General features: G+C 43.3%; 1 protein-coding gene and 1 long non-coding RNA gene across 2 annotated transcripts in view; one reads left to right on the top strand and one right to left on the bottom strand.

The window, feature by feature from the left end:
* Window positions 1-650: 650 nt before the first annotated feature.
* The window catches only part of LOC147007987 (uncharacterized), a 93965-nt gene continuing 68898 nt past the window's right edge, over window positions 651-25717 (bottom strand). Inside the window, exon 4 of the long non-coding RNA XR_015053721.1 lies at window positions 651-4318. This is a non-coding gene — a long non-coding RNA (uncharacterized LOC147007987). The remainder of the gene's footprint in view (window positions 4319-25717) is intronic.
* LOC147007990 (uncharacterized) lies at window positions 10240-11262 on the top strand. Its single transcript, XM_085865713.1, has one exon. The coding sequence runs from the start codon at window positions 10240-10242 to the stop codon at window positions 11092-11094; it is 855 nt and encodes a 284-aa protein (XP_085721839.1). The 3' UTR covers window positions 11095-11262.

The raw sequence follows: 25717 nt of genomic DNA, 5'->3' as shown, positions 1-25717 counted from the left end.
TGTTGCAACTGTGGTACACAGTTCATGGCGGCACTGCACACCGTCTCCTCAATCCCCTTTGTCCAACCCACAATGGCAGGTGCTGTTGAACCATAAAGATTGTACATCTTCCCAGCTGTCGTGATCTTTGCAATTGGTATTCTCTGCTCCAGGAGGAGGCTGATGTGGCCTTGTTTGAAATGATTGAACCACCATTCAGAATCAAAAATTGCAGTCGGCACCTTTAAATCACTCGAAACAAGGGAGGAGAAGCTTCCATGATGATATCTGCAGAAGAGACTTAACATAGCCACGGATCACCGGATGGAAAGAGGTTTCAAACGATTATGACGCCAAGTCATGCCCCACCAGATTAACAGCTCGCCACTGGATTCGGTCAAGGAAGGAGAGATCACAAGCAGGTGCTCCAGCCCAGACATGAGAACAAGATTCCATCAGAGGCCGAGAGTAACCTCGTGTCGATACCCTTGGGGTGGATTGAGTATGTGAGTTTTTTTGCTGAATTAAGTATAACTTGTGTTGTCATTAAATCTGATTGGTTGTCCCTCATGGACCACTGAAATGTGGGGATCGGCGAAGAATTCAGAGATAACGGCAAACACTTGTCCAGAGATACCGAAAGCTTATGCTCAGTCTCGAGGGACAAAGATCACCAGTGGACCGGCAATGTCTAAAGCCGAACTGAACATCAGGTAGAAAATCAATGTCTTCCAGGAAACCAACACCATAATCCCCCATAGCAACAACACCATAACCAACACCATCCATAGTTTTATCAACACCACACGACCTTGAGGTCTTGATGTCCAGTCCATCGTCCCGAAGAAGAATGAAGATACAAAGCCTGAAAAATCGCCACAACTTGCGAGGTATGAATTTGATAATTTGACGAGGAACTCGGGAGAACGCGTCGCTGATTTTGTGGCAAGATCAAAACATCTGCCTGTCACCCGCAAGTTCACGAGAGATGAGTGTCCTGCCAGGCTCAAGGAGGGATTTATTGCCAGTTTACAAAATCAGAAGATGGTTTCTGCGATGCTTCGCAACAAGTTTGAGGACATTGCATTCGTCAACGCGGTCGAAAACTCATCGGCTGTCGAACAGTCGCCTCAAAGATGTATGAGTCGTCAACGGTTAGAGTGTTAGACCATGGAGGTCAGCTCGGGAATCTACAGGGTATCCGGTTCTCCTCAGACGCTGAGAACCTTTGGTAAGGAACAACACTCAGGAATACCGTGGGCCACAGTCACAAGACTTCCATTTGGGTGACAAGGTGCCCACTCGGGCATGTTGGGGTGCGGAGGTCAACACTTCCGTCGTGTTTGTCCCAATAAGGACAGTGTGTGTTTGAATTGACAGAAAGTCGGCCATCTGAGACGCACATGTCAACCACCGTCCACGTCCTGGACAACGATGACGACCCAGGTAAAGATGTTCAACCAATGTCGGGTCTTTCTTCAGTGGGAACTCCAAAAGCTCGACCAATAATAGTAAACGTGGAGGTTAACAATACTCCCATCACATTCCACGTCGACACTCGTGCTGCAGTCTCCATCATAAGCGAGCAGACCTCTCGTAAGCTCAGCAGTCTGAAGCTCATCAGTTCGGACCTCACACCGTCCACCTGCATAAGCGAGAAAATAAAGCTGATCAGGGTCGCTGATGTCTCAGTGAGCTATCAGCGAGAGCATGCCAATCTCGAGTTATATGCGGTTCGAGGAAGTGGACCATCCCTATTCAGTCGTGACTGGATGACTCACATGAAGCTGGACTCGTCAGCGATACACCTTGTGTAAACCACGTCGTGGCAGTTGGAGCAGATCCTTCAAAAGCATCAAGGCCTGTTTTTAAATGAGCTTGGCAGACTCAAGAATGTACAGGCCAAGCTCTTCATGAAGGAGGGCATGGCTCCTCGTTTTTGTAAACCGAGGGCAGTCCTGTATGCTCTCCGCGACAGGGTGAGAGGTGAGTGAGACGGGCTAACCCTAACCCTAACTGGGCCACTCGAGTCGTCACGGTGCGAAAGCGGAATGGTGATGTTCGATTATGCCTGGACTTCAAGGCCACAGTCCAACCCAGCTCTTCGTATCAAGCGGTTCCCTCTTCCGTCGATCGATGAGATAGATGCACAATTGGCACGGAGTAGATTCTTTACGGCATGGATATTTTCCTCTGGAAATGGAGCCCGGTGGTGGTGGTGGTGGTGGTGACGTCTTTACGATCAACATCTGTCAAGGACTCTGAAACGTAGGCTCTGGAATCCTACAGTAAGGAGCGCGAGTACGGGGATGATAGAGAACAGTGGATCCAGGAAAAGAACCGTGATCAAACGGTTCGGACAGGATGAGACACTGAAACTGGACGTATGCGACGAGCAAGCTTCGCGGAGGTCTGTCAATGGATTTTGACAGCGTGGGGAAAAGTAAAACAATCTACGATCGTCAACAGCTTTCGCAAAGCTGAACTCTTGTATGTAGCAGACGACAGAGAAGCCACCAGCTCCAGCCAGCAAGACTCGGATTCATCCGACGGTGAAAAAGAGGCCGGGGTCAGCGATGCAGACAGAGCAGAAGAAGCTGCTGTGCTTCTGTTGTTTAACTCCGACACTGAAGACGAAGCTGTCAGTGGCTTCAGTGGAAATGATGACGGCGACGAATAAATGTGACTACCGGTATTTTTAGATTGTGTGTATTATTGTGTATCTTTGGTGTAGCTGTATTTTTATTTTTGTGTTGCTTTGTCACTGAATTTGTGATTGAATTTGTGCTTTGCACGTCTCACAAGTTTCTGTGGCTGTCGAGTTTCTCACATTTTGTGGATAATTTTCGGACGTTTTTGCGCTTGGTTTTTTGTGCAACATTTGCAGCTTATAAACCGGTGCGGCATGTGTGTGTTTAAATTCCAGATTTTTTTAAACTTTAGGGGATGCGGCTTTTTTCACGATGAACTCAATGGTCCGAATTTTACGGTAAATCTTTGTATTCTTCAACTTTTCTGGATCCCTAAACTTCATAAGAACCCGAAAGTGTAGGTTTATAGTGGGTACCGGGCAGTGTTCCAGCAAACAGTTATCGGTTGTCGTTAACTCAGGCTTTCAAGCTGCGAGGAAAGAGTTCAATATTATCATGTTTCAGAAATATTTCATGTGAGTTATTGGACTACATACGCCCGCACTCCGCGTACATATCTGCCGTGTAACCAAATGATCAAATTTCGACATTTACTTTTGTTTGAAGTGAATGTGTGAGACTTTATTCATGCAAGTCAGATATTAAAATAAACATCCATGTTTCGATGTGGATGAATTCTGAATTAAAATATTTTATATTTTCTATATTGCAGATCCAAGACCGAGAGGACAGCACAATATTGAAGAACAAATAAAGAAACACGACTCTCTTACCGTATCGATTATATGATATTGTTGTTGATTCGGTAGCGCTTAACAGCACCGCCGTCTCACGGGTTATATCGCAGGCGAGTTCGGCACAGGTCTCGGGTCACGCGCCTAAGATCACGATACCAAAGTACCCCTGTGCCTTGCCAGTTGGGGATATACCCCGGCCACAGAATGGAGTTGATCAGAGACAGAGCGAAGTCTGCCGCAATCCGTAGCCAGTTTGGTTTTAAATACAAATCGAGCGATTGTTCTTCAGCGCGACACGGATAAATTCAGTGCGGCAAATTTCGTATGAATCAGCCAGATTTAATGGGGAAACATCAGGGAACACGACAAAAGCAAAGCATTCGTGATAACGTTATAATTCATCTATAACCCGCTCTTATCTAGGGAGCTACGGATACGGGTTTCGCGGGGGGGGGGGCTCACAAAATAAGCCTTAGGCCTGGACAACATGCATACAAGACACGGAGTACTCGGTGGTGCCTCATGGACGAGAGGAAAGGTGTGGAAGGCACGAATGCGGCTCGTGACAAGCCGATGTCGCCGGATTAGAGCGCCCAGCCCGAGCATGTAGCGTGGCAAAATGGCGGCGACGTCCTCCTATCGGCCCAGCCCACGCACGCAACCTCGGGGCGTCCAGCCCCTGTGAGGTCCACGGCACAAGAGAGCGTGGCAAATGGCGGCGACGTCCTCCTATCGGCTCAGCCCATGCACGCAGCCTCGGGGCGTGCAGCCCCTGTGAGGTCCACGGCACAAGAGAGAAAGATCCGGTGAAAGGAACTGTTTTCTAACGTTTTTTGGGGCGGGCTTTTTGGACCGCTTCCGGGGACACGTGATTGGTCCATGGTCCGGGCTTGCAGCAGCTCTCCGCCAATGGGTTGCTGGCACTTCTTGTTGACTGGCTCTGTCAGGGCGCTGGTTAAGAGGGGGGAAGGAAAAAGAAGGTGCCTCTCAGTAAACCACCACTGTATGAACACTGGACCGCCTACGACACCTTCCGACACACATTTAACGTCCGATTACCAAGCAACCTGGCTGAACATGCATTTAAGGGGGGATCTGGGCTAATCCTATATTTAATAACCCACGAAGGGGCCATTTCCACAACAATATGACAGATCTTATAGGATCGATCTGTATTATAGTAAAGATCTTACAGGATAGTTTGAACCGAAGCTCTGGCTACGTTATGTCGTTTTGTAATAACAACAATATTATGCTTTTTTCATGATGGTCTTGTTGTTGCTTTAAAAAAAAAAAAAGTGGCCTCAAAAAAACACCACTATAAGCTATCTTTTCACCTTAACACGGATTAACCCAAGGCGGTAAACCACCTTTGGGATGGAGGCAAATGAAGTCTCCACAACCTCCATCATGTGACCCTTCGTCCTCCTGTCAAGTTTGATTTTGCTGGATAAATAATAACCGAATGTATCCCGTTCAAAAAATCAGACAGATAGACACCAAGTTCCATATTTTAGTATGATTTACAATCATCTCTAAAAAAATTAAATTCGCTGGTTCCATTCAACGGAGTGTTATTAAAGAAAGTTCTGTTTTTATGTTTTATTGAAGTTGTCCCATAATTACCACACATTCAACTTGGGAGATAATGATATCAAGGATAACATGTGAGGTGCTATGTCACCAATTATAGTTTGGATTTCATTTGCAAACTCAAAAACACTTTTCCCTCATGCTTTCCACTTCCCTTTCCTTCTCAGGATTATCGTCGTAAAGATTATGAAAAATACAATCCTCCAAAGGACAGGTCAAAGTGTGGCAGAAATCTCCTAGTCTCGATGATGAAACTTTCTCCAGAGGAGAGGATCACCATGCAGGTGAGTTGGGTCAATCGCACCCTCCAACAAATATTTTTTTTCACATCCCTCAACACTGAATGTATGAATCCTGGAAAGTCCAAAATTGAGCAACTCTTGATATATATTTGTCTCACAGGACATACTAGATCATCCATGGATGAATTAATTATTCAGACGTTTCACTTTCGAGAGAGAGAGAAAACGTTTCCAATCATGAAGGTATTTATTACTTTCCATTCACACATTTTACAAATTTTCATATTAGCCTGGATTATTTCCATGAATGCTCTTTCTTTCTCTTTATTATTTTTATGCATTTGCATATTATTTTTTTGGAGCTGCATGCTCGATCGGCAATTATTTTCATATTTTTGCACGATTTTGTTATCCGTGTAACCATCCTACTATTAGTTTGCAATTGGTCACTGGCTTTGACACCATGACGACAAATTTTCGTATGACCCGAGGCATCAATAAATCTACGTGCAGAATATCGAACGAACAGTTTTAAATGGAGCTCCTCGCCACCATTAGAGCATTCAAATTGCTTCAGATGTGGCAATAAATGTGTGTTGTTGCTCCCAGCTTGCTGGCTCAATGACAAAAGAAACCATTTGCATTTTGCCTTCTCAATCCCTACCCCGTTTCGAATCCTGGCTTGCATGAGCAACTTGGTAGTTGGAAAAAACGAGCAAAAGCACCTGTCCCCAAAGTTTACATTAATCGATCAATTTAAATTATTGCATGGACTTGAAAAAGGTTAATTGTGTTCCACGTTCCATAATTAAAAGTAACCAACCAAGTCAATAATTATATTTTCGGTGTTGGTAGCTGTTTCCCAGAATTTAAAGAACATTCAATGGGGTTGAATGGACGTGAAAGAAGATAACAGTATTATTCAGGCTGGACATGAATAATTTGATATTTGGTTGCACAGGACACGGATCTGTCCAGATTCGTTCTTGATGGCACATTTGTTTTGTACGTGATTACAAGATACCATCATAAAGAAAATGTCATGTTTCATTTATTTCAGACTTGTGAGACTCATTTGTAATAAACATTGATTAACGGAAGCTCTCAAGCTCCTCTTGTTTTTTTCTTTCCTGAGCTATGCAAGTGCTTTACCTTTTACAGGACAAGGAATCCCCAGAACAGAACATTAATAGAGGTCGTGACCATTTTAGGCGTTTTCTTACGTCGAGTGAGAAGCTTTTTACGCTGCATCGATACAGGTGTAGGGGATCAAGAGGTGAGTGCAGTGTGAGTTTCACATGATTGTCATACACGTTGAGGCTGATCGGTCCTTCAACCAGACATAGATGGTCAACAACGTGATCTCCGTATTTGTATAAACGAGGAATAATTTCAGTTGTTAATTGTACATATATTTTTAACATTTGTAATAAATCATTCGTTTTTACTTTTTTGTGTGTATAGTGCAGGGGCATATGTTTGCATGTTGGCAAATTATGTTAATTTGTGGCACCAAAGTTTTTCTGACTCAGAATGTCCCACTGAACAAGAAAATCTTTGGTGCCAATTTTTTAGAGATATTTGACTCCGTTTTTTCAGGTATATACATCAGAACATATAATTGACCGATTCAGCAAAATTTTTGACATCGATTTTTTAAAATATCTTTGATGAACCATGTCATGTTGCACCTCAAAATGATCGGTGTGGACCATGGTATACAATGAAAATGCCAGAGTTTATACATACCATAGTTTAATTAAATGGTACCGTAAGATCCAAGATGGCCACCTCTAAATCATGAAATTCAACTAATTGGCATATATGTGTATATTTTTATATATATATATATATATATATATATATATATATATATATATATATATATATATATATATATATATATATATATATTTTTATATATATATATATATACTGAACAAAAATCCTGGTGTTGGCGCAGTGGTTCGGGCAGCAGCTTGGGATCCAAAAGGTCCTGAGTTCAAGTCCCGTTGGGCCACTGAATTAATACACCAGGGGGTTGACTCAGCCTGTCATCCTTCCGAGGTCGGCGAAATGAGTACCAGTATACTGGGCCGGTGTATATCCCGGTTAAAATAGGTGTACCATATCCCTGTGTCGTAAGAGGCGACCAGGGTTGCGTCAGGAAGGGCATCCGGCGTAAAACATGTGCCAAATCACTATGCGGATCATACGAATGATCCGCTGTGGCGACCCCGAACGGGAGCAGCCGAAAGAAGAAGAAGAAGATACTGAACAAAAATATAAACGCACCAACCTAAATATCTAAGTCAAGATTGCCATTATGGGAAAATGGTCAAACCGATGATATGTTTGAGCAATGGTTCCTTTGTTTTGCTCAAGACAGATGTTCCCATTGAAATTGACCACTCTGAGTGTGTGGACTCACACGTTGAGTAATCCTTCCCATGAGCACCATGGGGCTTGACAGAGTGATGGTCAGTGAGCGTGACCAGGACACAAACACTCCCTATAGCTTGCCCTATAAAAGGCCTCCCCAAAATGTGGACTGGTGCCAAATGTCAACATGCCACAGATGTCACAAATCTTGAGGGAGCGCGCCATTGGCATTCTGAATGCTGGGACGTCAGTACGGGCCGTTGCAGCACACTTCAATGTCCACCACTCCACCATTATCCGCCTGAGAACGCGCCTCAGAGAGACTGGAAGCACCGTGAACCGCCCACATGCCCGGCGACCACGTGTGACCACCTCCGGTCAGGATCGTCACATGAAGCTGCAACATCTCCGGGATCGACTCTGACCGGCCACGAGGACTGCCGATGAGACTGTCGGGCTGCATAACAGGCGCATTTCAGCCCAGACGGTGCGTAACCGCTTGAGGAAGGCCAACCTCCGAGCCCGCCGACCACACCGGGGACTCGACCTCACTGCAGTCCGGCGTCAGACCCGACTGAACTGGGCCAATGTTCACTTGCGCTGGACCCTCGCACGATGGAGGAGAGTGCTGTTCACCGATGAGTCGCGGTTCCAGCTGTATCTGGCTGATGGCAGACTCCGCGTCTGGCGTCGGGCTGGGGAGCGCTACACTGACGCCAATGTCCTTCGTCGGGTGTCACACGGTGGTGCCAGTGTTATGGTGTGGGCAGGCATATGCCATGGAGAGCGCACTCGGCTTCATTTCATTGAAGGCAACTTGAACGGGCAGCGGTACAGGGACGAGATACTCAGACCCATCGTCGTGCCGTTTGTGCGCCTTCACCATGTGACGTTTCAGCACGACAATGCTCGCCCCCATGTTGCCAGGATCTGCATGGACTTCCTCGGTGGGGAGGACATTGATGTCCTCGACTGGCCTCCATATTCTCCCGACATGTCGCCCATCGAGCACCTTTGGGACGTTCTTGATCGACGCATACGACAACGTTACGCAGTCCCAGAGAACGTCCGCCAGCTCCGTGTGGTTCTCCAGGAGGAATGGGAAAACATCCCTCAGGCCACCATCGATAATCTGGTGATGTCCATGCGCCGGAGATGCACCGCTCTGCGCGACGCCAACGGTGGACACACCCGCTACTGACTGTGTGAACTCTGACAGTGACACCGCGGTTGTGTCGGCTGTTGTAGAGCAAAGACTGTCGCCAGAATTCTCAAGGAACTCTTTGAAATTTAATGCTCAATTGTCATGGATTCTATAACCAAATTGTTGTGAAGATTTAGTATTAATGAGTTCGAGGTAAAATAGTAACAATCGCCTGGTGCGTTTATATTTTTGCGCTTGGTGCGTTTATATTTTTGTTCAGTGTGTATATATATATATATATATATATATATATATATATATATATATATATATATATATATATATATATGCAAAATTAGTTAAGATAACAACACAGTCTATTTGTTGGAATAAATTACAGTTGTTGATCATGAGGAATCCCATTTCAGAAGAGTTATTTGATTGGATATCTTTAAATACAACTTAGCAGATAATTAATAAATAAATAAATAATTATCTTACTATTTGCTGATTATAGACGAGGTCAATTTTCAGAAAATGTTAATGGTGGAGGCATTTCATGTATAGGGCTGGCAAACACCTTTTTTAGATGTATTTATATGTTCTAAATCAATCTAGAGCCCTATGACAAGCTGAATTACGCCCGATTCCTACCCTACTACGACGCACAGATGTCCCGACTGCTGCTCGACCACCCCGAAGTACATGCGCACTTCATGGAAGGTGGCTTCTCGGTTCAGATCGGCACCACAAACCCATTTGGACGGATTCCCATGAATCAGACGATCGAGGAGACTGTCAACAAAGACACACAGACACCTGGAGGAACGAAAGGATTCAGCATGAATCCAGGAGCTGTGACCCGATACTATCTGACGTCATATTACCGTAGTATGTACCTTGGGCACCTGAGGGATATGGTAGTTCGAAGTCACTCCCAGCTGAACCATCCAGATCTGCAGTTACCTCGGATCCAGAGGGATGAGGCTGACATCCAATCATTGGTGAATCTCATGGAGAACAGCTGGCTGGATCCACTGAGTCCTGATCAAGCACAGTTTGTCAGCTTGTCGACCGCTACTGTTGCACCTCCTGATGTTGCCAATGACCTCCTCGCGGCTCGCACGGTAGGAGAGGAGGCATACCAGGATTTCAAGAAGAAACGCCTGGAGACAAATCCACCAACTGCACAGTTCAATGACAAGATGACAAAAAGGACCTTGAAAACATTCACCCACATCCGGAAGAAACCAACCAGCAAAGCGCAGGCCAAAGAAATTGTTCTCAAGGCTGACAGGAACCTGTTTGAGCACATGATCCTCGTTGCTCAGAGTCGAGATCTGCACATGAGAGATGTCTTGGCGCACCCCCTGGGGCCCTTGCCATGGTCAATTGCTAATGGCGATGGATCTCTGCGGAAGACGAACAAAGCAACCCTTGCCAGAGAGTTGGAAAAGAGTGTTTCTCCCGCTGAAGTTATTGCAGAGCCATTAGCAACTGTCATTGATGGCATGAGCCTGGTGCAGAAGATGAAAGGGAATGACAAGACGTTTTCACAGCTGGCTGAAGCGATACTGTCAACGGCTCTTCATGATGGAGCCCAGAGTGAACGCATTAATGTTGTCTTCAATGTTTACCGAGAGACGTCCATCAAAGACGCTGAGAGATGCAACAGAGGTGCAAGCACAGCAATCCAGTTCAGGAGCAGGAGCAACATTCAGCAGTGGAGGAAACTGCTCTGCAGCTCTTCCAACAAGGCAATTCTAATCAAGTTCCTGGTAGAGGAGTGGAAAGAACCAAAAAGCAGGGAGAAACTGAAGGAAAAGTTGCTCTATGTAACATGCGAGGAGGTCTGCTACAAGCTCACCAAGGACCACTGGGAGGAAGTGGCAGAGCTGAAGTCCACGCAGGAGGAAGCAGACACCCGAATGCTTCTGCATGCTCTGCATGCAGCAGAGGCTGGGTACAAGGATGTGGTGATCACTGCCGAATATACAGATGTCCTCGTGCTGTTTCTTGCCTTCAATATGGACATCCCATGCCCCGTGTATCAGAAGTGTGGTACGCAAACCCGCACACGGTTCCTAGACATTGACAAGCTTGCTAGATCGATGGGAGACAATGTCTGTGATGCCCTTGTTGGACAGCACGTGTTCTCCGGTTGTGATACAGTCAGTGCCTTTGCAGGCCGGGGAAAGATGGGCGCCTTGAAGCAAATCAAGTCAGATAAGACCTATCAAGAGGCCTTCAGTCAGCTCGGTCATTCGTGGGAAGTATCCACCGAGCTCTTTCAGAAGCTGCAAGAGGTCACCTGCCACATGTACAACCAACCCTATGCCGTCTACCAACACCACGAAAGTCAATGAACTCCGACATCAACTCTTCTGTGCATGACGGGGAGAGATAGAGTCCAGTCAGCTTCCACCATGTGAAGACTGCCTCTTCATGCACGTCCTCCGTGCAAACTACCAGGCTGCTATTTGGAGGCGCTGTCTGCAATGCCAACCCTATGTTCCAAGTCCCAAGGGTTGTGGATGGACCACTGATGATTACGGGAAGCTGGCCATAGAGTGGATGCAGGGTTCTCCAGCACCGGATGCAGTGTTGCAACTGCTTTCCTGCAAGTGTGGACGGTCGTGCAAACTCCCAGACTGCACGTGCCTTGCCAATAGCCTGAAGTGCACTGACATGTGCAAGTTGCGAACCTGCAGCAACCAGCCCACTGATGTCGAGGAAGAGGTTGTAGACCTCGAGGACTCTGATGCTGATTTTGATGGACTCTGATGGACTCGAGGACTCTGATGACAGTGATGAAGACTAGACTACTGATCCATGGTGTGAATGTTTTGGCACAATCACAAGGACATTCATGGCTACAAATATGCATGAGTAAAACATATTACATAAACATGCCACAGTAGCATGGTGAAATTTGGGTTATCCATAAAGTTCACATTTTGGACGCTTGTTGGAACTCGGGTAGGGGAAGGGCAATTCCTTTAATTGTGGTAAAAACTTGTAAAATGTTCATAAATGTTTTCCTCATACAACATGTGCATGTTGTAGGCTACTGCGGTTCAGTAGCACTACCCAGGGAACTTGTATGACAATATTATAAATTAAAATGTACTGAAAATCACGAATCAGCAACATTTTGATAGGCCCTATTGTTCGCCCCTTTCTGCCATAAAACAAATGATGCCTTCAGGAATGACAGAAAGGATTAATCGGATGGTATAAATAAAGCATTTCAGACATGTATTTGTGGTTTGCAGTTCATTCTAGCCCCATGTGGAAACAGCAATTGCATCATTAGTGAATGTTTCTGAGTTTGCCTTTTCGCTTTCATTATGCGGAGGGTGGGTACATTCCAGAGATGATAACTACCAATAAATAAGCTGCCAGTCTGCAATGGTTATCACATCAAAATATTATATATATATATATATATATACACACACCAATTCAAAAATCATGACAAGGATTGGTTTCCTTAGATGGTACCGACAAGTGGAATTTCTGGCCTGGGCCCATGGACTATTGGAAACGGTGAAGTTCAAAGCTCTGAGCACGCCAGGAATTCAAACGGTTTACCTCAAATAAATGCTTCATGCATGTATTCTCTATGTATCATGCAGGTTAGCATATGCATAACCTCCTCCTCCTCCTCCTCCTCCTCCTCCTCCTACCCAACCCCACTCGATGGTCAGATTGTCGCATTCGGAATATTCGTGAATAAATTTTTGATGAAGAGATCGATTCGATGGCCAGCCTGCTTGCCCGTTGGCGCGTTGGAAGCTTTTGTCATCAAACTAAGTAACTAGTTTTATTCATTCCTTCTATTCATAGTTTATACAGTTCATGTATATTGCATTGTTAATTACTAGTTAATTTTATATTCATAGTTTATGCACGTTGTGTATTACATTGTTTCGAGTTTGTTAAATCAAAACTATTTTATACTTGAATTTTTTGAGTCTGCTATGTCACGCGAGTCACTATTTGTCATGCAAGCGTCACAGGGCCAATGTTTTTGTATATATGAATTATTTGTTATGTGTTCTTAGTTGATGGTTCATTTAATAAATTTTATACTTGATTCTTTGATTTTCATATTTGTTTTTCTACAATGTCACGCGAGTCACGTCGCCTGTCACGCGAGTCAATTTTGAGTCACGAAAATTGAGGTTATTCTTAATTAGTATGTGTACAGTGATTTGAAAACAAACTCCATTGTAGGGGAACAGTTAGATCAGGTTTTCATTGCATGGAGAAAAAAATGGGATATATGCTGTCGTATTCTACGAAACATCACAAACCTGAACCAATGTGAGAACCATCTGTGAGTAGCCTGTCACGTGAGTCACGGTGTTAAAAGTATATCTCCGTAATGAGCGAACTCCATGCAATTCCTTTTTACCAAAACATAGTTCCCTGATAGTAAGTCGAGTAACCAACTTATCTGCAAGTATTCTTGATGTGTAGCCTTTACCAACCAAAGTAGCCTTTACCAAAGTAAGTAGAGTAACCAACTTATATGCAGGTATTCTTGATTTGCTGGAGCAACGAATTTAATATTTTAGTAGAAATGTTACGCGAGTCATGCTGGAATGGCTGCTTACGTACATGATGTCATCTCTATTTTCACCATTATTATGACCATTCCCAGCACTTTGCATGAATAACAAGGAAATGCTCACGTCCAACATTAACGGGGACTCTGTAATTTTGCTATCTGTATCACTTCACCAAACACCAATCACCTTTCATTGATTCTCTTTCCCCGTGTTTGTCCTGAACCAGGTCTGGATCGTGAACATCATTTTGATTGGATGTTCGGTCATTCAAATCATAACTATCTTTCTTCTCCTCTTGGTACCGACAGAGTCGGCCGAGGGTGTGGTTTCCCCAGTCATTGGACGGCGTGAGTACTTCGGTAAATTGGAATTAGACAAGTGGACCCTTCCTCACGCCGTCGAAATATTGGCGACCACGGTACTGAAAGGGAACCGTGCCTCTCGGAGTTTTCCGAGAAGCACGATCTAGATTCCGGGCATTCGGTGGAGCCGACTCAACTGCTCCACTTTGCGCTCGAGCTCGCTGCCGAAACTCGGCCCCACAACAATAACAACCAACGACACACATGAAGGTAGAAACTTTGAGACCTGGAAGTGCTCTTCATTCCACACTCTGGAACCCGCATAAGGAGATAATAACCAACAACAAACACACAGAGAATTGCTGAATTTGACTCTGATTAAATTTTCAACTCGATGTGTTTGAATTTCCCATCTGAGCACAATCTCGGCCAGCTGAGGAGTGGGATGTAAAATTATTTATTGACTGATGCTGACCACTCGTGCTTCAATTGGATGGAGTCAAATTTGGTTTGCTTCATCCCAGTGGTGAAGCCACATTTCATCACCGGTTACCAGGTAAGCAATGAAGTTTGCAAGGCATGCGTTGAACAATTTACGAAACACAGGACATTATGCCAGTCGTCGATGTCAATCATGAGTGCTCATGTTCAAGGACCCATTTTGCCGATACCATGTACATGCCTGAGCATTTGTGGATGAGGATGAAAATGCTACCTTGAGAATTTCCAACCTCTATGGGAATTCTTGTGACTTTCACACGGAGATCCTTCTTGATGAATGCCTCGAACCCCGAAACATTTTGTGGGTCATCACATTTGCTGTTTATCCTGACATCAGGTCATTGAATCTGAATATTGGGATTCTGTAGAACATGAATGTGCAACCATGCCAAACACGGTCACCACAAATAATTGGATTTATTGGAAGTGGACACGAAGCCTCAAGGCTTGATTTTAGTAATATGTAAATTGCATGAAGTTGCCAACCTCTGGATTATTATCAAAGTTCCAAAACAACATGCAATGCCAGGTTAATGAAATGGATATTTCACAACAAGCGTGCATGGAAATTGATAATGATCAAATAAATGAAATAAGAAAAATCAATTCGAGAATTCCAATGAATGCCCAGACGTTAGAACTTTTTAAACGCCTTTTGTATTCGACAAAAATACTGTTCTGATGCAGTGCTCTGACAGGATGTGTTGTCGAATACGGACAGTTGTCCGTGTGAAGTTTCTCACAAAAAAATCAGAAAAGTTCTTTGTTGCACAAATAACATGTACTCACAATGATGGATGCACAGTGAAATTTCTGAAGAGGCAAGGCACCTCAAGTCTCTTTGTTTACAGTGAGGAAGAAGAGTCATTCATTGAACAAGAACAAATCATGGAATTGCTTCCTGCTCCCATCACGGACAACAGGGACAGAATATTGTTTTCAAGATGATGTGGAAGCTGAATGAAATATATAATATTTTTCCTCTTGATTCACTGTCTAGAGACATTTTACTATGGTATAAAGACATTCATTTTACACACTTTGTAACACAATTTCTGCAACAAAACAATTTCTCTATCTAACAGTAAGGATTCATGTTGTTTTATTGTCGATCAGGGGTTCTCAATGTAAAATGAAGATGCACTAGTACTGACGAGCCTCTCGTGTCCATCATCAGCAATGGTGTAATGTCCGTGACATTTAGAGGACTTGACATTCTTCATCATTTTCAGTGTCAAAAGACGTGCCAGTGTCTCGAATGTCAAATTTTACATTGTGTATTAGGCTCCCTGAAATATTTCTCACAAAACGAGTGTTTCATATCGTGCTATAATTCAAAATCAGTCATCCGTGAAATTATATATATATGAATTATATAACATTTTTCATCACATTGAAAATTCTTAATGCGATGATAAAAAAAGTACATCCTAAAAACCATTTGGACAAAAAAAACTTCATAATAATACTGAAATATATGAAAATAATTCAGTTTAATGGACTTTAAACAATTTCATGAAAGTGCACAAAACTGTAATGACCGTGACGTGACTTTCTGTGTTCCACAGAGCACATGCTCAATCCTTTTTTTTCAAAATGAAGTCACATACTATTATACCCTGCATTGCAAATCATTCAGTACTAGTATGTGCCCGTAAAAAAAATAAAAAGAATAAAATATTCCAACCGCGAGCAAGAAACAACAACGACACAGGCCTTTTCTTCGCTCTCGCGTGCCCTACGTGCGTGGCCCAGAAGTTCGCATATCACAGTTACGATTATTCGCAATTTAGGTTTTAATGGCCAATTATTCAATTAGCGCCAACGTATTTTACCTTTTCACAATGTCGTCGCAAGGGAAAACAAAAAAAGAAAGAAGAGAGAGAGAAAAAAAAATTACTTCCTTGCTCGGAGCATACCAGCACTCTGATGTTACCGAAATTTATGCACCGTCTAATATGAAAACGATCATAACTTGGGGCATTGTGTTTATCTATAAATGCACATGAGAAATCGAGAAATTATTAGAATACACGAAGTCATCACTCTCCGAAAGCCCGTACGTTGTAACCTGAAATGGGGAACGTGGCTGAGCTTCCCTTCCCCATCGGCCACGCCCACGCAACAACGTGTCTTGTCATTGGTTTGGTAAATAAATGGCCATGACTTGGGAGGCACTTGTCCGATTAATATCAAACCTTGAAAAGGCACATCCTCAGGTCCCCAGCAATATACCTGGCAAGTTTCAATTAGATCGGACCAGTGGTTGTCGAGAAACAGCGGTCACAGACACACACACAGACACACACACAGAAACACACACACAGAGATTGCTGGAATTATAGAAAGATGAAAATTACCTTTATATCATCTAAAAACTCACAGACTTTTCAACAAACATACTAGTATGCAAAATGTCATGTCCAAAAAATGTAATGTCCATGACGGCAGAGATTATTTATGATAACTACCAACCCATTTACAGAATCCATCTCAACCTCTCAGTGCATACTGGCCAGGATGACTGTGTGGTAATACCTGTAGATATTTTCAGATTAAACATTTTTATATGGATGAAATGAGCTCTTAATGGTATGATAAAAGGTGTGAAATGTAATGTCCGTGACGCTGGAATTGCCCTTATGGTTCTCTGTCCGTGCTCTATATTTTTAAATTTCTGAGTCAACCAAGCTCGCAAGCTCCATGCGTACCATTGTTCAAGTCTCTGATCCAGACTCAGGGCGGAAATCCAACTGCGCATGCGCACTATGACGTCACGTACTCCCAAGGAGAAGATTGGCGCCTCGACCTTGTGTTTCTGTTCAACCAGCGGTAAGTCATTCCTCGATTCCTGATGTCCCAACTTCCCTCATATTGTTAGATTTGCTTGCAAATCGTGGGCAAACAGTAAAAGGAGACAAAGAGGTGCAGCGGGCGCGGGCAGTGGCGGGGATGCAGCGGGAGCGGGCAGTGGCGGAGGTGCAGCGGGTGCTGCTTTAATTCATTTTTCTTGCATACAATAAACGACAACTTATTACTGGTTAAATATCAAATGTTTCCGATAATATTTACTTTCAGACTTTGCTGCATGTACACCAAACCACTTTCAATTGACAAGAGCCCCACAAGGCTTGCTTTCAGCAAGCCTCTTGATTCGCAATGGGCACAGAAAAGGTGTGTTGACCAACATGACGTCCAAAAACTTCACGAATGCTGTTTGCGACGATTTAAATGGGCACATCCTCGTAGGTACGATTGTTCTTTGATTACAGAATTTATATTAACTATAATTATATAATTATATAATTTATATTAATTTATATTATATTAACTGACATGTGAGTAGTGTAAACACAGTTTTACCTTTTAAATTTAACCCCAGTAGCTCATAAATAAAGGAATACCACACACAGCTCAATCGTGATGAAAAAAACATGAACGAACAGCTTTATTTATATTATCTCCGTTTTCTATATTTATTTTTAGACAGAACAGCACAAGCCAGCCGGTACCTTTGGAAAGGCCGTATTGACACTCACTGAAAAGGTACACACCTGGATGTCTGACTTTGCGAAAAAAATCAGACCAAAAATGAAAGGATTTAAAAACACCGACAACCAACAAATGTTGAGGACAATCGCGGGAATTCCATCAGGACGAGAGGCTTTCGGGATATCAAGTTCCTGGATGATGATCTTGGACACTCTCTTGGGTGTTTGTCAGAGTTAAAATGTTAAAGTTCATCCAGGAGGGACAACCGGACAAAGGAAGTCCTTGATAGTCAAAGGTGGAGTTTGCTGTAAAACGAGCTGCAAAACATATTGGATTTATCGACAGGTGCGGTAAGTACTTCTGTCCATTTGAAGAGGACAGGTGTGGTCCTGTGGATTACTCATTTTTGTTGAGAACACTTCACAACTCTCAGGGAATATTGGACCAGGCCGCTGAGTTGGGATATAATTCCGTACGGACTCTGATGACTGCAGGTTGGAATTCCCAAACACCCTTTTACAAGCACTTGCTTGCAAGATGATGTATATGTCGAGTCTGACGACAGGTCAGAGGACAGGTAACGCCATGATGGCTCTCACCTTCTCGAGGTGGTTCGATGGGCGATCGCAGTCGCAAAGGCAGGGGTGAATCAGGGTTGAGAATGTGGTCATTATTCTGGTGTAATACAGGATGGTGATGATTGTAACCTCGTCATCAAAATGGTCATGAATCGTCATTCCTTCAGTGCAGTTGCCATCCCATAAACGGGAGAATAATGATGAACGAACACGTGAAACTGACTCATGAATACAAACCCAAAAGAGCCGGGACGTGCCAATAATGGTTGCAGGCCGCTCCAAGTGTGGGATGAAGAGAACGGGGAGAGATCGCTGAACCATGCATGATCCACAGTTTTCCGGCCTCGTGAACATGGGGAACACGTGTTTCCTCAATAGCATCCTGCAGGTGAGACCCTACCCTCTACAGGTATGGGACTGTTTTATTTAATGGCCACGAGCAAGGAATCGATCAAAGAGACCGAGTTGATGTTTTTATCTCAGGTTCTGTTCTATCAGCTCTTTCTGAGTTCTGACCTCAGAGAGATCACCAAACTGTCGAGGAAGAACAGAGAAATCATTATGAACAAGGTACCCATGCGCGACCAGGTATGTATTTGTCACCGAGACGTGTTTTTATCCTTCTTCCTTCCTGCTGACGACGATGGACCATTCTTCATTGAAAGGATGGTGCTGTGTGAAGCCCTTGCTCGTTTTATCCGATTTGAAGGACGAACTTTCTCCATCATGTACACTTCATATCCGTACCGTTCACGCTGTAACAAAATATCTCCTTTGTTGTGTGTTTCTTCATGTTGCAGGAAACTGCAGCACACCAGCTGGAGTTCGTACAGAGCCTCAGCGATGTGCTGCAAGACATGGCCGACCCACGGGTCTCACAACAGCTCTCGAGTTGGTACAAACAGAGTCCAGAGACGGGTATAGGTTTGTGTTATCTTTTACTGATGATTTTTCCAGTGGAGTGTTTGTGTACTTTCGAAAACATGAGTGACAGTGCAAGCAACAGAGAGGTTTCTTGCTGACAGCCCCATATGGGAAGATTAAATGTATCAGGTCTGATAATAATGCTTCAGAATTCAACAGGTTATGGACCCAGAGATAGTTTGCCACCGAGAGAAATATCGCAACGTCCCACGTGTCTCCTGTGAGAGTAACATGCTAACACCATGAGGAGGCCAGATGGTGTTCGTCTGATTGAGACGGCTGCTGGGATTAGTGGTGGGGGAGAGATTGGAGCTGTTGGTGGGGTTGATTTTGGTGGTATGGGAGCCCTAGGAATGCGTCCAGTCATTCGACCTCAAGTCAAACTTTCCAACTTGACAGTATTCAGATCAGGAGGTAGGTGATTTTGTGTGTGTTGTTGCTAACTATAAGTTTTGTCATTGACCCTTAGATTAGAGAAGGGTAGTTTTGAGTGGTGCTTAGTGGGGGTTTGGTGTAATAACTGTAGTAAAATCTATCACGAGTCTTCATTGGTGTTTAGTGTGAGGATACATCTGTAATCACAGGTACAAATATACAGGGTGGAGAAACACCAATTACCATAATTGTTTTGAAATCTCGATTTCTGGGAAGAACTATGTTTTAGTCTGGTCAAGGAAAAGAGGTTCCGATGGGAGCTCGGATGAAAGCACTTCGGGACAAGATGGCTCCGGCTCACATGATTGGGAATGATCACTGGATGAGAGTTGTGCAAGCACCTGTCTCCATTGTGATCCGGGATGTTGTGGACCGTGGACCTGCAGACAACCAGGAAATCTTCAATTCCCTCGACGCCCTTGGATCATCTGTACTCATGTCTATTATCCGAGGTGTGGATTTCGCTCCATTCCTGCAGAATACGATTGACGCGAGTGCACTGACAGTCGATAACTTGATACTCGCTGTGTGAATCTGCAGGTTGCGAGTTCGGGAACATCGTTTGCGACGCCAGCAGGCAATTCTGGAGGTGACAGCACCATGTCTTCCAAGAGATATGATATTACCTGGAGACGTTGCTCGTGCCGAGCTGAGGCGTGTGCTGGAGGACACCGAGACATTGAGAGATCAGGGCTGGTTCTCTGATGGAGTTCAGGTTTTGCAGAAAACGATAATTGATGACGACCATCCACCACGGGATGCTGTTGTCCGCTATTGGAATGCAACTGAAAGACGTTGGGCTGCTGATGATCTCGGCAATCGATTGGAATATCTCCACTTGATTGCAGGGACGCTCGGTGACCGTAAGAGAAATCGATGCTTGTCTCCGGTTCTATTGATATTGGTGTCCTTTGCAGTTCGAGGAACAATCTCAGGTCAGAAACTTGCTCGCCTCACGGCAGATTTACAGCACGTAATGCCGTACGGAGTCAAATCTCTCGAGCAGACTGACATCGCCTTAACGTGGGCGAATTTCGGTCATTTGGTAAATGATTCCAATGTCGCGGGTGTTCTGCAGAGATGGTTGAGATTCATTCCGCCTGCTGCCATACGCTTGGGTGTAGCTCTTGCTCAGGCGACTGGCTCCGGTCTCACCTCGTTGGACTTCATTGCACGGACATTCCATGAGCATCCTTTGTTCCCGTGGCCTCTCCTATTCCGTCTGTACAAGGATGAGTGGAAGAACGCTCTGACTGCTCTCAAGCTCGTGGGAAATAATCCTCACTTCGGTTTCAGTAGGGAACTTCAAGAAGTTCGATCCACAAAATTCTGAACGCTGGCATGGGCTCGAGGATGATTATTAACGGAGATGGGTGACACCACTTTGGGGAACTATCGAGGTTTTGTGGAGGACAAAGAGAACAAACCAGTAGTTCAAGAGCTCATAGAAGGGTGGAAGCAGACTGTGACAGGATCGGACTTGACAGCCGATTTAACTACTGATGAGCTGTCAGACTTCGCCTTTGCGAGAGATCTGGTAGCAAAACCTACCCAGCAAATGTGGCCGATCTGCAAAACATGGACGGTCATCCTGGTCCCATAACCTGTTGATAGAGCTACATCGTACAGCGATTCTGGCGTTGTACCCAGTGTTAGCCTAAAAACCATGACATGACCTCACGGAGGACAAAACACACGCAGTCATGCAGGTTTCAACGCGGGAAGAAGAAGTTCATTGCACATGTGCAGTGGTATTTATACACAGGTAGAGTGGTCACATGACAATCACAGCGCTTCATATTGACTGGTTTCATTAATTATTGAGAGCACATACATCTCGTATATGTTAACAATGATGATTCCTCTCAGGGAGCTCGTTGTTCTAACGTCGGGAGAAGAAGTGAAACATCTTTTCCATCACGAGCGGATGTTGCAGATTCTGACGATGCGGATCACGAAGAATCATCGACAAGGTTTGTGGGTACACGTGGGGAAAAGGGAGTGCACGCTAAATGGGGAAAAGTGTGTCGGTAAAAAAACAAATAATGACGTAATAAATAGATGGAGTGCACGTGCAATCTTTGGATGGTTATTGTGGAGTGTTTGGAATCCGTTCCAATCACGACCCCCACTCGGGATGTCACGTGTCTAGTTATCATGAGATGTGCGGAACAACAAGGGAAACGCTGGAAATTGATAATTAAATATCGATTGATTAATTAAATAATACATGTTCTTCTTCATGTGAAAGTTCAGTTCAAAGTGAGTCCTGAAATCGAACCATCGGACACGATGAAGGACAAATGGACAATGATTTGACACATCGACATGGATCTGATCAAGTCAACTCGAACTTCTCCAATCATTGTGTTTACATTGTCATTCATTGGTGTGTGTGAGTGTGTGTGTGTGTGTGTGTGTGTGTGTGTGTGTGTGTGTGTGTGTATGTGTGTGTGTGTGTGTGTGTGTATATGTGTGTGTGTGTGTGTGTGTGTGTGTGTGTGTGTGTGTGTGTGTGTGTGTGTGTGTGTATGTGTGTGTGTGTGTGTGTGTGTGTGTGTGTGTGTGTGTGTGTGTGTGTGTGTGTGTGCGTGTGTGTGTGTGTGTGTGTGTGTGTGTGTGTGTGAGTGTGTGTGTATATGCATATTTATATCACGTCATATCAGAAAAATAAGATTCATCCGATGTCTGTCTATGTTTGTTGGGGATTTTTACAAGGGCCTCTTGTAATGATAGAGCTCAATGTGCTCTTGGGAACTTTCAACACTCGATAAATTGTTTTATACCCTTCCCCAGTTCCATGCCTCCTCACAATTATTATATCTCGGAGTTACTCGGACAGTTCCTTGGACCTCATGGGAGAGTTTCTGCTCTGACATGCACTGTAAAGTGTGGGACCTCACATAGAAAGGTGTTTTTCTTTCTGAATCATGTCCAATCGATTGAATTGACCACAGGTGGACTCCAATTAGGTTGTCGAGACATCTGGAGAATGATCAAAGGAAATTGGATGCACCTGAGCTCAATTTAGAGTGTCATAGCAAAGGGATTGAATACTTATTGATGAAAGACATTTCAGGTAAATTCATTTTTAATTAATTTGTAAAAATTTCCCCAAACTTGTTTTCACTTTGTCATTATGGGGTATTTTGTGTAGATCCGTGACAAAAAAAAATTCAATCTAATCCATTTTAAATTGTCTGTAACACAATAAAATGTGAAAAAGTCGAGGGGTGTGAATACTTGTGTTGTGTTGGAAGTTCCCGACTGTTTGTTGACCAATCAAATTTGCCGCTTGTAGACCCCGTCCATGTTCTTGGTGTATTGTATATTTTGTCTCATTATTATTATATTCTCTCAAGACTACAGAGTAAGATGTTCTATGAACTCTAGTTTTGAAATAGACAAACCAACGTTTCCAGGCTCCATATTTTCAGTTTTTCAAAACGCACCACTTTTTTATTGGCATGCAAAATGGATAAAGTTGATGCAGGGTTAGTTGGGGAATAAACTGAGAGAAATAAACATTTCGGAGATAACATTAAAGATTGTAGAGAGAAGGGGAGTGTTTTGGGAATATGGATGTTGAGGGGTTGAGGTCAAACGGTTGTGGAAAAATAAATTTCCTTTATTGTTTGTGTATGTATTAAATAGATACAATTAACCTGAGGATTATTGACACCTATCAGATAAAAGAAAGGATTACGTTGATGTATATATGTGTTCTTTCTGCATCATGATCATGAATTTTTCGCAATGGGAATATTATTGACGTGTTACCTGGAAAATTTGGCAATATACTTTTTCAACGACTGTACATTGTCCATATTCTTATACCAATGCAACACACACTTTTGTTCCAAATAATATTTTGTGCTGTTCCCTCCCTGTGTGTAACACCAGAGTGTAACTGTTGCATCGCATCAAAGACTTATCTCACAGATGCTATAAATACTTATTGATGAAAGACATTTCAGCTTTTCATTTTTAAATCGATTTGTAAAAATTTCCTCAAACCTGTTTTCACTTTGTCATGATGGGGTATTTTGTGTAAATCCGTGACAAAAAATTTCAATCTAATCCATTTTAAATTCAGTCTGCAACACAATAAAATATGAAAAAGTCGAGGGGTGTGAATACTTGTGTTGTGTTGGAAGTTCCCGACTGTTTGTTGAACAAGCCGAGTAAACACATTCGGGATCTCCATGATAGCTCGGTCACAGCTCCAGCGGATGAGGCAGCTATAAATAGGTTGTGGTTTGTAAAAAGTTTGATATCGAGGTTTTATTAAGAGAGTCAGGCACTGATACGGTTACTTTCAATAGTTTAGAAAAGAGCACATATTCTCCTTGTTACAAGTCTCTCCAAGATATCTCTGATCATCAGGAAGTTTTAGTTAATAATTTCAGAATTAAATGCAAATAAATATTAACAAAAAGGTAAATCTTTGTATTCCTCGGCTTTTCGAGATCCCTAAGCTTCATAAGAACCCGCACAAGTGTAGGTTTATAGTGGGTACCGGGCAGTGTTCCAGCAAACAGTTATCGGTTGTCGTTAACTCAGGCTTTCAAGCTGTTCGGAAAGAGTTCAATATTATCATGTTTCAGAAATATTTCACGTGAGTTATCGGACTACATACGCCCACACTCCGCGTACATATCTGGTGTGAAACCAAATGATCAAATTTCTACATTTACTTTTGGTTGAAGTGAGTATGTGAGACTTTATTCATGCAAGTCAGATATTAAAATAAACATCCATGTTTCGATGTGGATGAATTTTTAATGTTGATATTTTATATTTTATACATGACAGATCCAAGTCCTAAAGGACAGCACAATATTGAGAAACAAATGAAGAAACACGACTCTTGTCGTATCGATGATATGATATTACAGATCTTATAGGATCGATCTATATTACAGTACACATCTTATAGGTTCGATCTATATTATAGTGCAGATCTTATAGGATCGATCTATGGTATAGTTCAGATCTTACAGGATATATTGAACCGAAGCTATGTCTACGTCATGTCGTTGACATCTTTGTTTTGTGACAACATGACTGAATCGATCTCAACACGTTTCTTCAGCACCTCAACAACCAGCATTGTTACAGATCAGCGTCGACATCCAAGGTGAAACCAAGATGTGTCATCCATTTTCAGGGATCACGATGTGGACCACTCCTGTTGTTCATCAGCATGACAGAAGGTGACGAGAGACTGGCCAAACTCAAAGAAGTGTGATCCCTAAGACCGTGCCAAGCAGCTGGTTCCGTACATAGAATTCAGCAGGTGTGTGATCTCATCGCGAATGTTGTAAGAGGTTCACCATGAATCTTAACTGCATGGAGGTTCATACAGACAGGCACATTCTTCTCGATATCCAGAATATTTTAAGTATGGAGGAGACAATTCATCATTTTAGAAGAAGATTACCTGTTGGGAAACTCCCGAGCATTCCATGACTGCCCGACTGATCATACTGGACTCCGCAGGCATACGAGATGAAGGTGGAGGCATCGACCCTAACAGTTACGTATCAAGTCATGAGGATGACCTAGCGTTACCTGGTGATGTTTTCAAATCCTGTTCCCATTTTGAAGAAATGAATTCGTTGTTTTTTTTTCTATTTTTTTGTGCATGCCTGAAATAGTTCCCGACACCCACAAATAATGGCGTTGGGGAACATTAAATATTACCTTTCACAGTTGCAGCTACAACGACTTCGACACCACAAAGCGATTAAACAAAAAATCCCCCAAAAACAAGTTTTTTTCAAATTTTAAATTTTTCTTTAATTTCCCCTAAACCCCTCGCCGGCACTCACTGATGAACCTCTGAAAGTTGTACGAAGATCCGTTCAGCCATATTTGAGAAAAAATGAAGAAGCACGACTCTTATAGTATCGATTATATGATATTATAGATCTTACAGGATCGATTTATATTCGAGTACAGATCTTATAGGATAAATTGAACCGAAGCTTTGGCTCCGTTATGTCGATGACATCGTTGTGAGATGACAACATGACTAAATCGATCTCAACACGTTACTTCAACACCTCAACAAGCAGCATTGTAACATCAAGTTCACCATGGAAGTCGATCAACAACAGATAATTTGTTTCCTTCAAATCCTCAAGACCAAGGATCCTCCTGGCAAACACTCAACAA

The sequence above is a fragment of the Eptatretus burgeri genome, chromosome 22 (genome assembly GCF_056783735.1).
Source record: "Eptatretus burgeri isolate ZD-2024b chromosome 22, Ebu_testis_v1, whole genome shotgun sequence".
Taxonomy (NCBI): Eukaryota; Metazoa; Chordata; class Myxini; order Myxiniformes; family Myxinidae; genus Eptatretus; species Eptatretus burgeri.
Note: the sequence above shows the minus strand (reverse complement) of the source record. Positions and strands in the feature narration are given on the sequence as shown.

What these genes read in the sequence shown, in the direction of transcription:
- LOC147007990 (XM_085865713.1), top strand. Translation starts at nt 10,240, where the DNA reads ATGAGCCTGGTGCAGAAGATGAAAGGGAATGACAAGACGTTTTCACAG.